Source organism: Protopterus annectens, chromosome 8.part0, assembly GCF_019279795.1.
Source record: "Protopterus annectens isolate FY-2018-M chromosome 8.part0, PAN1.0, whole genome shotgun sequence".
Classification (NCBI taxonomy): Eukaryota; Metazoa; Chordata; order Ceratodontiformes; family Protopteridae; genus Protopterus; species Protopterus annectens.
The window spans coordinates 1,645,283,444-1,645,300,201 of record NC_056741.1 but is presented as its reverse complement, the minus strand read 5'-3'; the positions used below and the strand labels follow the sequence as shown (position 1 = coordinate 1,645,300,201).

The 16,758-nt window shown below is 38.9% G+C and overlaps 1 protein-coding gene across 4 annotated transcripts in view; it reads right to left on the bottom strand.

Annotated features, from left to right (window-relative positions):
- The window catches only part of GLB1L2 (galactosidase beta 1 like 2), a 2,046,079-nt gene that overhangs the window by 389,030 nt on the left and 1,640,291 nt on the right, over positions 1–16,758 (bottom strand). For all 4 annotated transcript variants that reach the window (XM_044081172.1, XM_044081170.1, XM_044081169.1 and 1 more), the window contains exon 13: positions 13,022–13,165. In XM_044081172.1, the coding sequence (XP_043937107.1) occupies positions 13,022–13,165 (144 nt within the window). The remainder of the gene's footprint in view (positions 1–13,021; positions 13,166–16,758) is intronic.

The following is a 16,758-nucleotide window of genomic DNA, read 5'->3' as shown; positions in this document are numbered from 1 at the left end:
TACCTCTAGCCTTGCTCTCTATGAGAGCTCAAGTATATCCTACTAAAGGTCTTTCTCCTCACGAAATCCTCATGGGCCGCCCTATGTGAATGCCCATGACTCCACCACTGCCCTTTTCTGACTACGATGAATTTGATCATAACATTCTCTTGTATTGCACTTCTCTTGTTTCTTTTTTACAGTTTCATCATCGATAGGTAGCAGCAGCTCAACAAACTCCTGATCTTTCTTGTCCTCGGCACTACAACCAGGAGACTGGGTATATGTCAAGTCATTTTCTCGAAAAACAGCTCTTCAACTACACTGCAAGGGTCCATTCCTGGTTCTACTGACCACTTCTTCAGCAGTTCGGCTACAAGGCTCACCCACCTGGATTCGTACATCACACGTCAAGAAGGTAATTCTGTCTGAAGATCAGCAATCTCTACCTTTTGTTGCTCCAGATTCTCCACCTATTGATACTTGCACTCGCAGTCATATTGTACCAGTGCCTGAAAATGACAAACTCCTCGGGCACAACCGACATTTCCGCAAACATATTGCACAACAATTTTGGTGCTTCTTCCTGTTGTTTTGCTATTTTTACTGTGGCCATTCCTATTTTCTGCTTCCTTCACTACTCATAATAAATGAGCTGTATGGCATCCACCTTTCAACACTTATCAAGCAATCAAGTACTCATATGCATCATCCCTCAACATCTCAGACTGTTGGGTTTGCACAGCTATTCCTACTGTTCATGGGGGATTGATGCTAAATATAATCCCTTTAGGAATTAAAGAAACCTGGACAAATTTGATCTATGATGCATCAAATGTCATTTCAAAAGACAAAATAGCATTACAGTTGTTCCTTCACCAAAATGGAACTGTGTATTTTCAAAAACTTGGTAAAACCAGAGTCGGGTGGAGCCACTGTAACAAAACAGTGGTATATAATTGCACCATGGACAATACGGGCTGTGTAATGGACTTTTCACCTGTAAAAAGACTTAAGGACTCTATAGCTAACTTTTCCCAGAAAATAGAAACCGTTTATTCGAAGATATTCCAAGGACTGCAGGATGCCGGGGATCATTTTAAGCCTATCAACATCACCATTAAAGTAGAGAATTGTTATTTCGTGTGTGGAAGAAAAGCATATAAATGGCTACCAGGAGACTGGTCTGGTAGCTGTTTCTTGGGCTATCTGGTTCCAGCTATTCGACATGTGTCTGCATTACCTAAAGGAAAGATTTGAAATCTCTGAGATGTTAAAAAGCCTGCTAATCCTTTAGGTCGAGTTGATGCTTCTTGGATCTATCATTATGACTTAGCCCATGCTAGTACCAAAGGACTTTCCCATATGGACTTGGGTGATGATGTCATATCATGGGCTGGTATAATTCCGTCATACGGAGCAGTAAAATCTATTTGGGAACTGAGAAAACTATCTAAATTACTTGAGATACTAAGCAATGCTACATTTTCTGCTTTAGAATTAGTGACTGCTATGAGGGCTGTAGTACTCCAAAATCGTATGGCCCTCAATTTCACCCTTGCAGCAAAAGGAGGAACTTGCGCTTTAATCCAGGAGGAATGCTGTACGTTTATCCCTGATAATCAGCATGAAATTGAAAGTCATCTTGAACTGATACAAAGAATTTCCGAACTTTCAAAGGCCAAGGAGGCCGATGCTTCAACGTGGGCATGGTTAACCAACCTATTCTCAGGTTGGGGAGGTGGACTGTTGAAGTTGATTTCATTAATTGCAGTATTAGCAATTGTTGCTTTTCTTGTCTTATTTCTAATCAAAGCATTGATCTTGAAATTAATGTCTTCAAAAACTGTGAAAAAAGTGCCTAATTTTATATGCCTGCAACTATGAATGTAGATGATAAAATGACAATGTCTTCAAATAATGAAAAGACCAGTAGTATGGTTATGTTAGATTTGGGGAAAATGTATGATAGGTTAAGTGATGATGCTTACACAGCATCAAATGGGGGACTGTAAAATATGAACAGTCAAAGCATGTGTTTGAGGGAATTGAGTATGTGATGGTCTGTATGTATTAACACGTATTGTTTACTATGAACTTTGAATGAACTCTGAGCAACGAAAAAATGCTTAAAAGCAAGAATCTGCCTGAAAGCAGGAAATGTGCCTTATATGGAAATACATCCGATTTTCCCTCTTTTGCCTAGAGATGTGATGATGTGAATTGCCTTATGTTTACGGGTAAACCTTTGATTGGTTAATTGCCCTGTATAATGGTCTAATTGGTTCATTTCTCTATTTTTGTATTGTCAGCAATATCACCAGTATATAAGCTTATTTATTCTTTTGTTCTGAGAGTCTCCCTGGTGCTTTCCATGAGGCTCCCGCACGTGTGTACTGTAGTTAATAAAAGCCATTGAAAGAGAAAAAGAACTGTATCTGTCTTCATTTTGAATTCTGAAATGTAACAGGTAAGATGGTCTAACTGACAAGAAGGGATGAGCAGGAAGCTCCAGAACCCGAGCACTGAATTATGTTTATTTTGCAATGACACAGGAAGTGCTTACTTGGATTTACAAATTCTGTCATTGCAGTTGGTATGATCTTGGCTCATCTGTTTTTTTTAGAAGTTTTGATACTGGCATGAAGTCTCTAATTCTCTATTGGTTGAAGTACTTTCAGCATTTTTGGTTCTCGCGGAGTTTGTCTGAGTGTATTTTTATTTCCCTTCTATGTTTCCTTGTTTTTTCATGATTTAACATGACTGCATTTATTATAGCAATACCAAATATCAGTCAAATCTAGTGTCTGAGTATTTTGTTGCTCAATCATTTGTTTATAGATGTGTGTCAAAGGTTTCTTAGTTGTAAAGTATGATCACTAACTCAAATGCTACACATTTCACTTGTATTGGTTAATTTTTGAGATTTGAATTACTGAGCAGTGATTCAGTGTGTTCTCTGTCGCATGCTGCGCAGTGGTCCAGTTGACTTATTCTGTTATCTAGCAGCGCCTTTTGATGTCCTAGCATAGCAAGATTCCTTTCAGTAAGGTTATGAACTAATGAAGTTCTGTATCATGGTATGTAATTACTTCTGAGCATAGTTTACCTAGGATCTCTGCAGTGAGTCTTAGTTTTCCAGTAAAGTAGCTTTACATTTGACACTTTATATTGCTGGCAGGGAGGGGAGTGTGACATTGAGGTTCAGATGCCCACTAGTTTGTGAGAAATCCACACTAGACTTTTTTTTTAAATCTGCTTGCAATATTTTCCTGTAAATCTGCATTTTGCAAGCTGTTATCACTGTGGCAAAATACAAGGCCACATGGCTCTTATCAGGAAGCGCATGCTAGCTGCTCAGCATGCAAGAAAGTTCAAAGAAAGTTTTGACCGTCTCCTTCCTTGTTCCACACACAAAAGACCTGTGATAAGTTCATTCTAAATACTGATACACAATAATGCATCAAATCAGTCATGTATATAAATTAAAAATAGGACATTTTAGCGGAAATGTGAACCCCTAGTATGTTAGTAAGTGCTCCACATTATGGGAAGTAGGAAGGTGTCCTCATTTTGGTGATGAGAGCTATGGGCACAACGCAAAGACAGAATCCTGAATATAACAATGTCAGTCTGTCATAGACTGTACATATTCACACTTACAAATGGCATGCACACCTAAAGTTATTTTGCAGAATTGCCAGTACAACTTTGTACCTTGTTAGGATGTGGGAAGAAGCAGCATCTGGAGGAAACTTGTTTAGATTATGTATAGAAGAAATCCTGCAAATTGCTGCCTGGGAACGACCTCTTTTTTCCATTCTGTTCTTTTTTGCAAATTCACTATGCTTTTCTGTAGAAAAGCATAGTAAATCTGCCGATTTAAACTCGGATTGTCTTTTTTTTTTAATTGAAAAAGAATACCGGAGTTTGTAAAGTGTTTTCTGGACTACCGGATAATTGGTGCCTACGTAGGGAGGAAAGAACTGAGGAGGCTTGACATGAACAGAAAACTATTTTTATCAGGACTGGAACTGCCTAGGATTACAGAGCAGGGGAATACTGGTCTTACTCAACCTATAACTTACAAAAAGTTGTGAACTATAAACTGCCAACAGGAGATGGTTTGCCACCTGAGCAATAGAAACTGTGACATGCAATGATCATGGAAATAATGGAATCAGGTGACATACCAGATCCCTGACATGATGTGATAATAAATTTGCTCCCTAAGGAAGGAAAGGAAATGTGAACACCAGAATCATACTGTCCCATATGAATATACTACTGCCCTATGAATACAAGGTAATTATGAGCATTGTAGCCACCCGGTTATCCAAAATGCTACCTAGATTGATAAAAAGTGACCAATCTGGGTTTATAACTGCAGGGCAAACAATTGATAACATATTGAGAATGCATTTGATAATATATTGGTGTGCAATTGATAATTATTTTACAGATGTTGAGACACATCCCCTTTTTCATCTTGATATGTACCTACTGCAGTACCATCTTATGAACTCACTGAGGGGGAAATGTTTCATTCTGGTGCTTGTGAATACATCAACATTTTACTGAAGGGGTCACTTGGGTGAATTCTTCATTGCTGGTGCTTGTACATACCAGGAAATGTTACTGAACGGTCTTGTAGGGAAATGTTTCGGTTTGGTGCATGTGCATACCTCAGCATTTTTCTGAACAGGTCGCTTCGCTGAATGTTTCATTTTGGTGCATGTACAGACTAGGAAATGTTACTGAAGGGTCACATGGGGAAACAGTTCATTCTGGTGCTTGTGCATACCTCAACATTTTATTGAAGGGGTTACTTGGGTCACATGAGGAAACAGTTCATTCTGGTGCTTGTGCATACCTCAACATTTTATTGAAGGGGTCACTTGGGTGAATACTTCAATTTGGTATTTGCACATACTAGGAAATGTTACTGAAGGGTCATTTGGGGAAATGTATAATTCTGGTGATTGTGCATACCTCAACATTTCACTGAAGGGGTTGCTTGGGTGAATGTTTCATTTTGTTTTATGTGTATTCCTGGACATACTAATGAAGATGTTGCTTGGAGAAATAATTAATTTGTGGATTAAGGCAGTGCTTGTGCATACCTAGTCAGACTGCCAAGGTGACCGCTAAGCAAAATAGTTTATTGTGTCATTTTGCTGCTTGTGCACACACAACACAAACACTGAAGGGATTACTGGGGAAAATAATTCATTAGTGTGTCAGCAAAAAGCTTTTGCATAACTGGACAATCCATTTGGCCATTAGATTGCCTTGGGAGCTGGCTGTGTGATAATACACAGGTTTAGACATGGTGCCATGACCTGTACTCTGATCTGAACTATTTGTTAGAACAATGTATTACAAATATGGTGTAAAAAAGCACAGGTCATCTATGGCTCAGGTTTCAGAGATGGTTATGATATATATTTTTTAATACATCCAGCTTTCAAGTGTATACTTGAATTACATGGGAACAAATGAAATGAGACTGGAATGAATACCTTAACTTGTGACAAACAGGTACCAGTCTCTCCTTTATTGGCCAAGTCTTTGTGTACTTCTCTAAATGAATTCTGCCCATGCTGTATTTTGGTTAAGAATTATTTATTAGCTGTTAATGTCCAAATACTGTCTTCAGGAGCACTGCTGACAGTCTGCAGTAATGTTGGAAAGCTGGATAACAGTAAGAGTGATGATAAATATATCCCAACATTCTGCACATATATTCTGATTCAGTATTTCTTTCTACTGAATAATTCTGGATATTTGACCTGACTTGTACACATGTATTACAGGTAGGCGTAAGATAATGTAAGAAAAGGGGGAACAAAAGGCCTCAAATAATGTAAGGAAATTGGGGGAATAAAGTGTTACATGTGTAACTTTTTTGTAGTACACTTTTTTTGGGGGGTGGAATCACATGTGCATTCACAGATATGTGTGCATCACTTGTGTATACCAGTGGCTGTCTTTCTAGAATAGGGATAAGGAAGCAATACCCTGCAATAAATTATTATATTAAATGTGTTATTTCAGAGTTATCTCACTCTCACTTTACAGCAGTGCACAGTTAGTGCCTGTCATGCAGCGGTAGCAGTGAGGAAGTGACCTGCATATATGTGTAACAGCATATGTGTGTTTAACAGCAGTAAATTGAAAAAATAATGTGGACTTGTACCTTCACTTTCACAAGCATTGTCTTCTGAAATTCTGGTGAACTGCTAATGTGAGAGCTGTGAACATGCCTTTTACCTATGAATTTATGTTTACCAGGCTAGTGCACTGATCTCAATGGACCATTTGCAGGCGCAGCCGAGGTGAATAGGATCATATAAAATATGTTCATTGCACATAATCAAAACATATTTTCAGGTATGAGGATATGATAAAGAACATATGCATTTACAGACACAACAATATGCTGCAGTGTTTAGGTCAAGAAACAGTTTTGAACATGTAGACAAAACATGTTTGGCTGGGATGAGAGGCTAAGTGAGCTATATTTTATTGTTGATTTTTGGCATTGCTCAACCAGATATACTGGACAATATTTCTCCCTTTTTTTACTTGTGTGTCTTATTGTAACCAGAAGGATGGTTAGGTGAGATAAAATGAATTACTTTTTTGGAGTAATTCTTACATGGATCACCCAGATAATTTAGATATCACAGGAGTTTAGTCTACCCATTAACTATCTGCTCCCCCCTCACAAACTGCTCTGTCTGCTTATCTCAGTTCAACTTACCTGCAATCAAGCATTCCACTGCTCTACCTGACTGTTTTTCTTTTTTTTCAGCACTGTTGCCTCTTCCAGCTGGGCTAACCTGCTCCATTCACCCTCGCTATGCTCAGGCTCACTCCGCTTCCATTCCCACCCACCCCACATCAATTACAAATATACCTATCCTTGCCACACCTACCTAACTATACTCCAATCACAGAACTCGTCCTCCTAACCTCACCCGGTCACCTGACCAACTATTACACACACATTCTTTCAACATTACCAACACATACTCCACCCCTTCCTCCCTCCTAACTCCCTAGCATCCCTCCTCCTCACTACACACCCTTCTAGTAAGCCACCCCTCACCACTCAATTCCCACATCCACAACTTAGTAATCCTTGTCACATCCTTATTCTCTCATGCATCCTACTTCTCCCTATAACCCCTCTAGCCTTACCTATTCTCCCCTTCCTGTCTCACACTCCATCTTTCACCCTATACTATATTTGTCTTTAAAACCCCTGTAGCCCTACCTATACTTCACATCCTCACTCACATTCCATCTCTCACCCATACTATACAGCTATGCCTCCTCTACTCAACATCTTTCCATGCACACTTACTATCTACCTCTCTCTCCTTCTAAGACTATCAGCATTTCACACAACTTATTTAGCTTCCCCACCCTCCCCTTCAACTTCATCCCACACTCACACCCTCCCCAGCCACTCAGCAATCAGTTCTTCTCTTAACAGTACTGCTGTGATCTTACAAAAGAAACTGATCATCCTCTCCCTACAACATAGCCTTTCTAGCCACCATGTCCACAATTATTTCCATAACCCAATAAAGAAGCCCTTAGCTAGCACCTTCCACAACCCAAAAAAAGAAATCCCCACCTAACACTTTCCCTATGTTCTGTAACCTAGTTCTGTATGGCAACATGCACCCTAACCCTGGCCCCTCTCCTTCCTCACACAACTCCCCCAACTCCACTAAATCCCTACAATTCAGTACAATTAATCTACAAAGCATTAGAAATAAAATTCCACAACTGTATGCATGGTTCAGTCAACATAAACCCGATTTTACCGCCATCACCGAAACCTGGCTACAACCATACATCAAAGATTCTGAATTTCTACCCCCTAACCACTCCTGCCTCAGAGCTGGCAGACTTAATAAAACAGGTGGAGGGATTGCCTTATTATTCCCAAGCACCTTTACAGTAATTCCTTACTCTAAACCTATTGCCCTTTTTTCCACTGCAGAACTGCCTTTCACCTTACTAAAACTTAATGACTATAAAAGCCTATGCATCATAGTCATTTGCAGCCTCCCAGGAAACAATATTCCCATTCTTGAAGAAAATTTTGCCTGGGCAGCCAACAACATAAAAAAATGAAACTATAATTTTAGGTGATATTAATATTAACTGGCTAGATATCTTCAACAATAACCCCTCTACTAATTTCAACCTTCATATGTACACAAAGCTAATCTCAGAAATCACCAGACCTGACAATAAAAAAAAAAACAAGGATCAATCTTGGATTGGATCTTAATTTCTGACTCAAAATATCCTCCTCCAGCAACTCCCAGACAGTATTAGTGACCACTCATCAGCATTCATAATACGTAAGCCCACCTCTATACCAAACATACATAAATATCGACATACCAGAGATCTATCCAACTTCTCCCCTGATATCCTCAATGACATCCTGCAGAACACTAACTGGAACCCACTGAAATTTCTCCCACTCAATGGATGCTGTGGAATTCTTTAATTCTACATTTCTCAGGATCCTAAATAGTCTTGCCCCACTCCGGCTAAAAAGAATCAAAACTAAACATGCCAGCTGGCTTGCAAAGTCCACAAAGCAAGTCATGCCCTCTAGGGACAAAGCTTGGAAAGACTGGCAAAAAAACAAAACTCCCTCTAACCTCATGCAATATAAACAAATTCGCAATCAGGTCAAGCGCTTAGTTGTCAAAAACAAAAAGAATACTTCCAAGGTATCCAAGATCAGCATCAACAAAACCCTAAGAATTTATGTGGTGCAATAAACTCCTTACTCCACCCAGGAGCTAACAACAATCCCTTCCCTAACCCTGAAAAAACACCCTCTGAGATAGCCTCACTATACATACTTTACCGACACCATCACAAAACTACCTACCACCTTCCCACCCAATAACACAGACCCACAAGAAACACCATCAGTACATATCCCCACAAACCCTCTACCTATTTTCTCACCATCACCCATTCCCACATCCACCATCCAGAAATGTCTTTATAAACTAAAACCATGTACCAACCCCCCAGATATCCTACCTGCAGAATAATTACAGCTAGCTGCCTCCTCCATTGCATATCCTGTCAGCATCCTCCTCAGCAGGTCCATTCAAGAGTCATACATACCCGATATCTGGAAAAAAGCATTTGTTCTCCCACTTCATAAAGCCGGCAACAATTCAGAAATTTCAAATTTCCGTTCTATCGTCATTCTTTCCACCATCTCCAAAATACTCGAGAAGTATGTTCATACTCAACTCCTAAGTCATCTGGTAAAACACCAAATACTTTCCCATACCCAACATTACTTTAGGCCTGAATATATCACCAACACTGCTCTAATTTCCTTCTTGGACACAGTAAATAGAGCCTGTAATGCTGGCTCCATTGTCTCTGCACTCTTTTTTGATTTATCAAAGGCATTTGACACTATTTCCCACTCCGTTCTGTTTAAACTCTCTAACCTCAGCCTATCTCTCCCTACCCTACACAATGGCTTACAAGCTATCTCAGCAATAGGCATCAATCTACTAAATGTCAGCACTCTTCTTCCCCTTTCATCAATACAAACACAGGTGTCCCCCAAGGTTTAATTCTGGGCCCCATCCTATTCAGTATATTTGTTAATGACTTTCACAACACTCTTACCCACAGTACCATTATACAATATACTGATGACTCTACTACCATCTGCTCTTCTAAATCTCCCACTGTATTACAGCATCTTACCCAAGCAGCTTTTGCTTCTACTGAAACCTGGATGTCCCAGAACCATCTTGCCCTTAACCCCAATAAAACTAAACTCTTAGTATTTACCCCCACAAAATCTAGCCTTACTGACAAATCACTTTTCGCTGTTCATTCCCAACACACCACCATTGAAGTTATTCCTAGTATCAAAGTATTGGGTGTCATCATTGATAAGAAGTTAACTTTTGATCTTCACATCTACAGCAGGATTAAAAAAACATCAAAAGCTAGGTGTCCTTTATAGGCACAACTACTTTCATAGCCACTCTGCTAAAATCACCCTGGCTTCATCCTTCCTGCTTCCAACTCTTCTATATGGCATTCCTATCCTCACCAATCAACAGTCCTCTTTAAAATCAAAACTAGAATCCTGCTACAACAAAGTCACTAAATTTGCCACAAATGCAAAATTTTCCACTCACCACTGCTCCTCTTTGCATCAACTAAATTGGCTAGACTCCCCCCCCACCATCTCACCCACCTACAATTAACTACAGCTCACAAAATAATCTACCGACCTGAATCCTGCCCTTCCCTGTCCTCCATACTGACCATGTAACATCCTAATCGCCACCTCAGGTCCGAAAACAAAATGCTACTGTCAGTCAATAAACCCAAGCTCTCAGCTGGCCAAATGTTGTACTCTTATACCGTCTCTAAGTTATGGAATAAACTCCCCCCTTCACTCAGAACTATCAGCAATCCTGTCTCCTTTAAGAAATCCCTCCAACTACAGCTCTCCTCTCACTGGCTATGCTCCTGCACCCCTACAACTTACCTCAACACCTGATTTCTCTCTTTCTCTCTCTCTCTGGAGTCTCAACATTGACCTTTCAACTTCAAACAATCTCCACTCCTTCTCTCTACCTTACTTACTCCTCACTGTCACCTTAGCTTGACTCTTTCTCCTCTAGCCCTTCTCTCTCCTCCTTTATTCCCCTAAGTCTAAGTATTCTGCAGATATATTTATACTTGTGTTATTGGAATGTATGCCATCTGTACCTTTAATTTATTCCTTGACTGTAAACATAATCACTGTTGTTGCTTTATTTTTTCTTTGAATGTGAAAACACTGTTCATCATATTTGGTTCTGTGTATGAACATTTCACTTTGTACGTAATTAATGTGGAGCTTTTCTCCCCAGGCCTCGACTGAAAATGGGCTCTTCTAGGCCCAGTGGACTTTCCCGGTTAACAAATGCAACAAATAAATAAATATTGCTGATTTTGTTACTTCTGTTTCTGATTCTACTCAGTGGCTGGCTCGGTGAGATAATGTTATTACTTGCAGACTAGTACCAGCATGGAGCTACCATATATTTTGGGCAATATTCCTGGCTCTGTCAGTACTGTATAGAATTTAGGTGGGAGGAAGTGCTCAGTAATATATATAAGTGTTATACTATTTTACTGAATTACTCTGGTCTTCTCCTAACAGATGGTAATGAGTCTGTGTTATACCTGCACCAGGTAATATAATGCATGTCTACTCAAAATGTTATGTGCAGCAATTATCACCTGTGTCTGAATATGCAAAACTTTGCAGTAGTGAAATGCAGGCAATTATCACATTGACAATAAGTGCAATTACAATACAACACTGAGTCATTCTCACTTGCCAGGTAAAGCTCTGAGCAGCTGCCACTATTATTCACATAAGTAGAAGTCGTCATCACACTGATGAATGCACAAGCCAGATTTGGGGTTTCTATGTGGAGTAATTTCAAGCCCCCCCCCTCAATTTTTGTTCTGTCATTTTTACAATTTGTTCTATTTTGATACACAGTACTGTACCCATAGTGGTTACATGGTTCGTATTTTTGTGACTTGCCACAGCAGACTTGACCCCTAATGGGGAACTGACCAAGATAGTGAGGATGAGGAACCACTGGCATTCCTAAGGATGGGTGGCACACACACCACTGGTCACCAAGAACATTCTGATTTTGACAAAGATGAATTGCCTTTATCTGTGTTCAAAATGCACATACTATCACTGACACACCTATGAAGTCCTCCACAGTTCAGGACAGTGCAAGTGCTGGCAAGGATGTGGATGTGCCTCCTACTATACATGAGGGTCAGAATAGTCCAGACTATGTGGATTGGGATGGAGAAAACCCACTAGATCTGGGTCGAAGTAGCTCCTTGTCAAGCAAGGATATGATTGTGCCTCAGTATGGAACGTCTGTTAGCACTTCACTAACAACTTCATGCAATACAGTTGGTACTGATACTGATGAGAGAGTACCGTATTTTGGTAAATACTTTTGCTAGGGAACATGTCAATGTGCTTAGTAACCCCTCATTTTGAGGACATTAGTAGTACTTACAATATGGTAAAAGAACTGTCTGTATGTTGTACACATGTACAGATATCACAGCTTGCTTAGGTCTTAGGTTATGAAAGTTATGATATTTTTTTCATATTTTGGTAAATAACTTTGCTAGGGGAAGATGTCAAAATGCTACGTAATACCTTATTTTGAGGACAGTATTAGTACTTACTACATGGTAAAGGAACTGTGTTGGTATGCTGTACACATGTACGGAATATCATAGTTTGGTATTGTAGGATTATGAAAATTACACATTTGCCATATTTCTCTTTATTATGCCCATATCTTTGCAAGTGAGCATAGTAATGACATGCATGATGCATCATTTTGAAGATGACATTTAGCCACATAACTTGTACACTGTTATGTAGTCTGTGTCTGTTACAGGTGATGAGATATTATGCTTTGTTTAATTATCAGTTATGAGAAATATAATATTAATCATATTTCTGTGAATATCTCAGGAAAGGAGCATCACACAGCAATGGTTAAGGTAGGTATAATTTTAAAGCTGACATTCATACAAACAAGTTAATTACAAATTGTATGGGTATATATGGTGCATTCAACAAGATATTGTGATTTATTTTACCAAAAAGATAAAAAAAAAATATGCATAATGTCAGCATTCATTGGCAAATATTTAATAATGACTTGGATACACACTATCAACATTTACATTGCTAGAAAGTTCTGGGTCTGCTAAACAACTTTTGAATTTACATTTTTATTCTAGCTCTTATGGTTAAAGAGTTATGAACATTTGTTTTCTGCATGGCATTGCAAATGAATTAACTGAAAATGAGCACAAGCTGCACTGTTGCTCCTATGGTGGAAGTAAGCAGACATCATGTTCTGAGCTGCTCCGGAATGAATGAGTTAAAAAAAAAGTATTTGATTACCTGTGCCCTGTCATGAACGTGAACAGAATTCAGTTTTCCTCCACTGGATACTATTGTCTCATACAGTGTATATCCATAGGACTGCCCATTTCCGTTATTAAATGGCAGATTCTCCATATTGATGGGGGACTTGGATGAAATTGGCTGCAAAAGTGGAAAAAGAAAAATGAGGTATAAAATTTGCTGTGCAACACAAAGATCAACATGATACAAGAGGCCACAAGACTACATTTTAAATCTATGCATTAGACAAATACAGGCTTTGCAACATATCTTTGCACACTACTGGTTCTGTATATTTTTCCAGTAAGTGTATTACTACTACATATGACTAGCAGATAATTCTGTATTTTATACAATTTCACATTTAGCGCAAATCGAAATTTCAGCATGCAAACAGTAATAAACACTACACTATTCAGTCCAATAGGAGTTACACTGGTAAAGTACAAGTATTAGCAAAATACGGCAGCAACACTTTCAGGATTATTACAATCTCCAATATGAATAAACAAGTGTGAAGTACTAGAGGAACTTGATATAACCACATCTGTAGCACAGAAAGTATATTTGTGTAAGTTGTACTTACCACAGCAGTATTATTTATTTATTTTACATTTGTTGACCAGGCTAGTCTAACTGGATATATGTCCAATTTTCAGTAGAGGCCTGGGGAGAAAAGCTCCAAGCATGAACAATAACAAAGTTAACAATATAGAACAAAGACATGTATAATAACAGTACATAGGTAGTATTGGTTAAAGAAAAAATATAGTATTAAAAATATTGACTATAGACATGCTAAAAGTTAAACTAAATAAAAAAAAAAAAGTAAACTAAACACAAGTTGGGTATGAGCAAACAGAGTCAAGTCCTTATATTTTATCCTATTACTATGAGAAAAAAGAGAAGTAAGTAGATATGGAGGTGTAGGTTAGGGGAGAGGGGAAGGGGTATGAGCAGGAGGGGAAAAATGTTTCAGTCTGGGTTAGCACAAGGACAAAGTCACTGAGTTTTAAGATGTTCTTTAATATGTTTTTTGAATAGCGAAGTAGAAGCTAGGGCAGATAGTTCAGGAGGGAGCTGATTCCAGTTTTTACCTGTAGCGTTTCAGAAAAGTGAGTCACCAGCTTTGTTGTTAGATTTAATCGAGGAGAACGTAGTGTAGCTAGATTTTTATATGGTGAAATCAGATTAGTGAGGATAGGGGGGTTATTGGGGTGGTATAGAATCTTTTGAGTGATAAGTAACTGTTGACAGAGTATATGGTTCTGCAATTCTAGCCATCCTAGTTGTTTGAGGTTAAGGCAATGGTGACTTTGAAATGGAGAGCTTGTGATGAATCTAGTTATGCTATTATAACAGGTAGAAAGTTTCGAGATGTTGTTTTTAGATAGGTTAGTATATATAGCAGAGGCATAGAAAAGGGTAGAAATGAGGTGGGTCTGGGCAATAGTTTTCCTGGCTGAGGGGGTAAGGAAGGGTTTAATTCTATAGAGAGTTCCAAGTTTTTTGTTAACAGTCTTTATGGTGGAGTTAATATGGTCATCATAGTTAAGACGATTATCAATTGTAACACCTAGTAGGTGGGTGGTAGTATCTGGGGTTATGTTAGTAGCATTGTTAGAGGTTATAGAGAAGAATGGAGTGGGTGATTTATGAGTTGGGGTAAAAAGCAGTAGTTTTGTTTTTTTGGGATTAAGGAGGAGGCAATGTTGCATAAACCAGTTTCTACATTTTGGAAAACAGTTTGGGTGAGGGACTGGAGGGAGGCTATGTTCTTAGCAGTACAGATTAAGGTTGAGTCATCTGCATATTGAATACAGGTGGCTTGAGGTATGTTCATATGGAGGTCGTTAATAAATAAGGAAAAAAGAAGGGGACCTAAGATAGAGCCTTGTGGGACTCCAATATTTACTGGAAGTAATGAAGACAGTTTGTTATCCCAAAGTACTGCTTGCTGTCTGTTTTGAAGATAACACCTAAACCATTGTAATGCTAGTGGATCAAGAGAATGATACTTTAGTTTGTCTAGAAGTAAGTTATGGTTAACCATATCAAAGGCTTTTGACAGGTCTATAAATAGCGCAGAGGAAAAGGAGTTATTGTTACGATTTTATTTATAGAGTCAGTGAAGGATAGAAGGGCAGTTGTTGTGCTGTGGAATGGTCTAACGCCATGTTGGCAGTTGGCTAGTAGATTATTTTGTAGTAGGTGGTTGAGTAGTTGTTTGTGAATACATTTTTCCATTATCTTAGCTAATGGGGAGAGTAAGCAATAGGTCGATAGTTAGAAAGCTCAATAGAAGATCCACCTTTATGTAGAGGGATGATGTGGGATACTTTCCATATGGTAGGGATTTTACCTTCAGAGATAGTTCTGTTAATAAGGCTAGATATGGGGTAGTCTATAGCTTTTGCGGCAATTTGTAGGTATTCAGATGGGAGACGGTCGGCAGATGGGGTGCAAGGTTTCAGTTTTTTAAGTAGCTTATAGATAAGAGATGTAGGAACAGGGTGTATATGAAAGGTAGGAAATGAAGTCTTGGAGGTATTTGGTGGGGAAGCAGTAGTTGGAGGTAGAGAATTGGCTAGGGATTGAATGGCTTCTGTAAAGTAGTTATTAAAGGCATCAGGGATCAGGTTAGAATTATTATGGTTGAAACCTAATGGGGCAGGAGCAGTAGAGTGTCCTGGCTGAAGACGTTTGTTTATCCCTGACCAAAATTTTTGTGGAGTTTGTTGAGTGGATTGTTGGAGGTGAAGGTAGAAGTCTTTTTTGTCTCTAAGAGTGTCCTTCTTTTTGGCATTTCTTAATTGTTTAAAGAGGAGGTGATCAGATGGGCATTTGGTAGCCCTCCATTTAGCCCATATTTTGTTTCTAAGGAGTATTTTTTGCTTAGTTTGTTTAGTTAGCCATGGGGCAGATTTGGTTCTTATTCTAGTGGAGCGGTAAGGTGCGTGGTAGTCTAGTATTTGAAGAAAGTTAGTGTTGAAGTAGGTCACAGCCTCATCAAGTTCAAGATGGGTCCAGCAGTGACCAGTCACATGCTTGCAATTCGTTCAGGAAACTATCTGGATTAAAGAATTTTTTTGAGCGGGAAGTTTTGAGATTATGAGTAGTTGGGATATGAAGTTTTTGTCTAATTATGTAAGTGAGCATATGGTCACTGATATTGTCGGGAAGGGTTTCTGGAGTATAACTGCTAGGGTGGTTATTAATAAGGATCCAGTCAAGAGTAGATTCTTTCCTGTTAGGTTTGTGGATTCTAGTAGGAGTGGTTATTAATTGAGAGAATCCACAGAGATTTAAGTGGTTAGTAGGGTTCAGGGAATTGCAGGTAAGCCAGTATATGTTGAAGTCACCCAGTACAATGGTCTCCTGGGGTAGTTGGGTAGAGAGGTAATTAAGTAAGTTTTCAAGAGTATTAGTATTATTACCAGGGGGAAGATACATACAAATTAGGTAGATAGATTTTGAGTTGTTTATTTGGAGTTTAGTAGACAAGATTTCAGATTTGGCATCTAATTATGGCAGTTCATTAAAGAGGGAAACCTGGAGATTAGATTTATAGAGAATGGCTATACCTCCACCTTTTTTGGTTTTGCGGTCACATCTAAGGATATTATAACCTGGAGGGGTAATTTCCTGGTCTAGAGTAGCAGGTTTTAGCCAGGTTTCTGTAAGACATAGAATATCAAATGAGTGCAAATCCAGGAGTGCATGCAGGTGGGAAA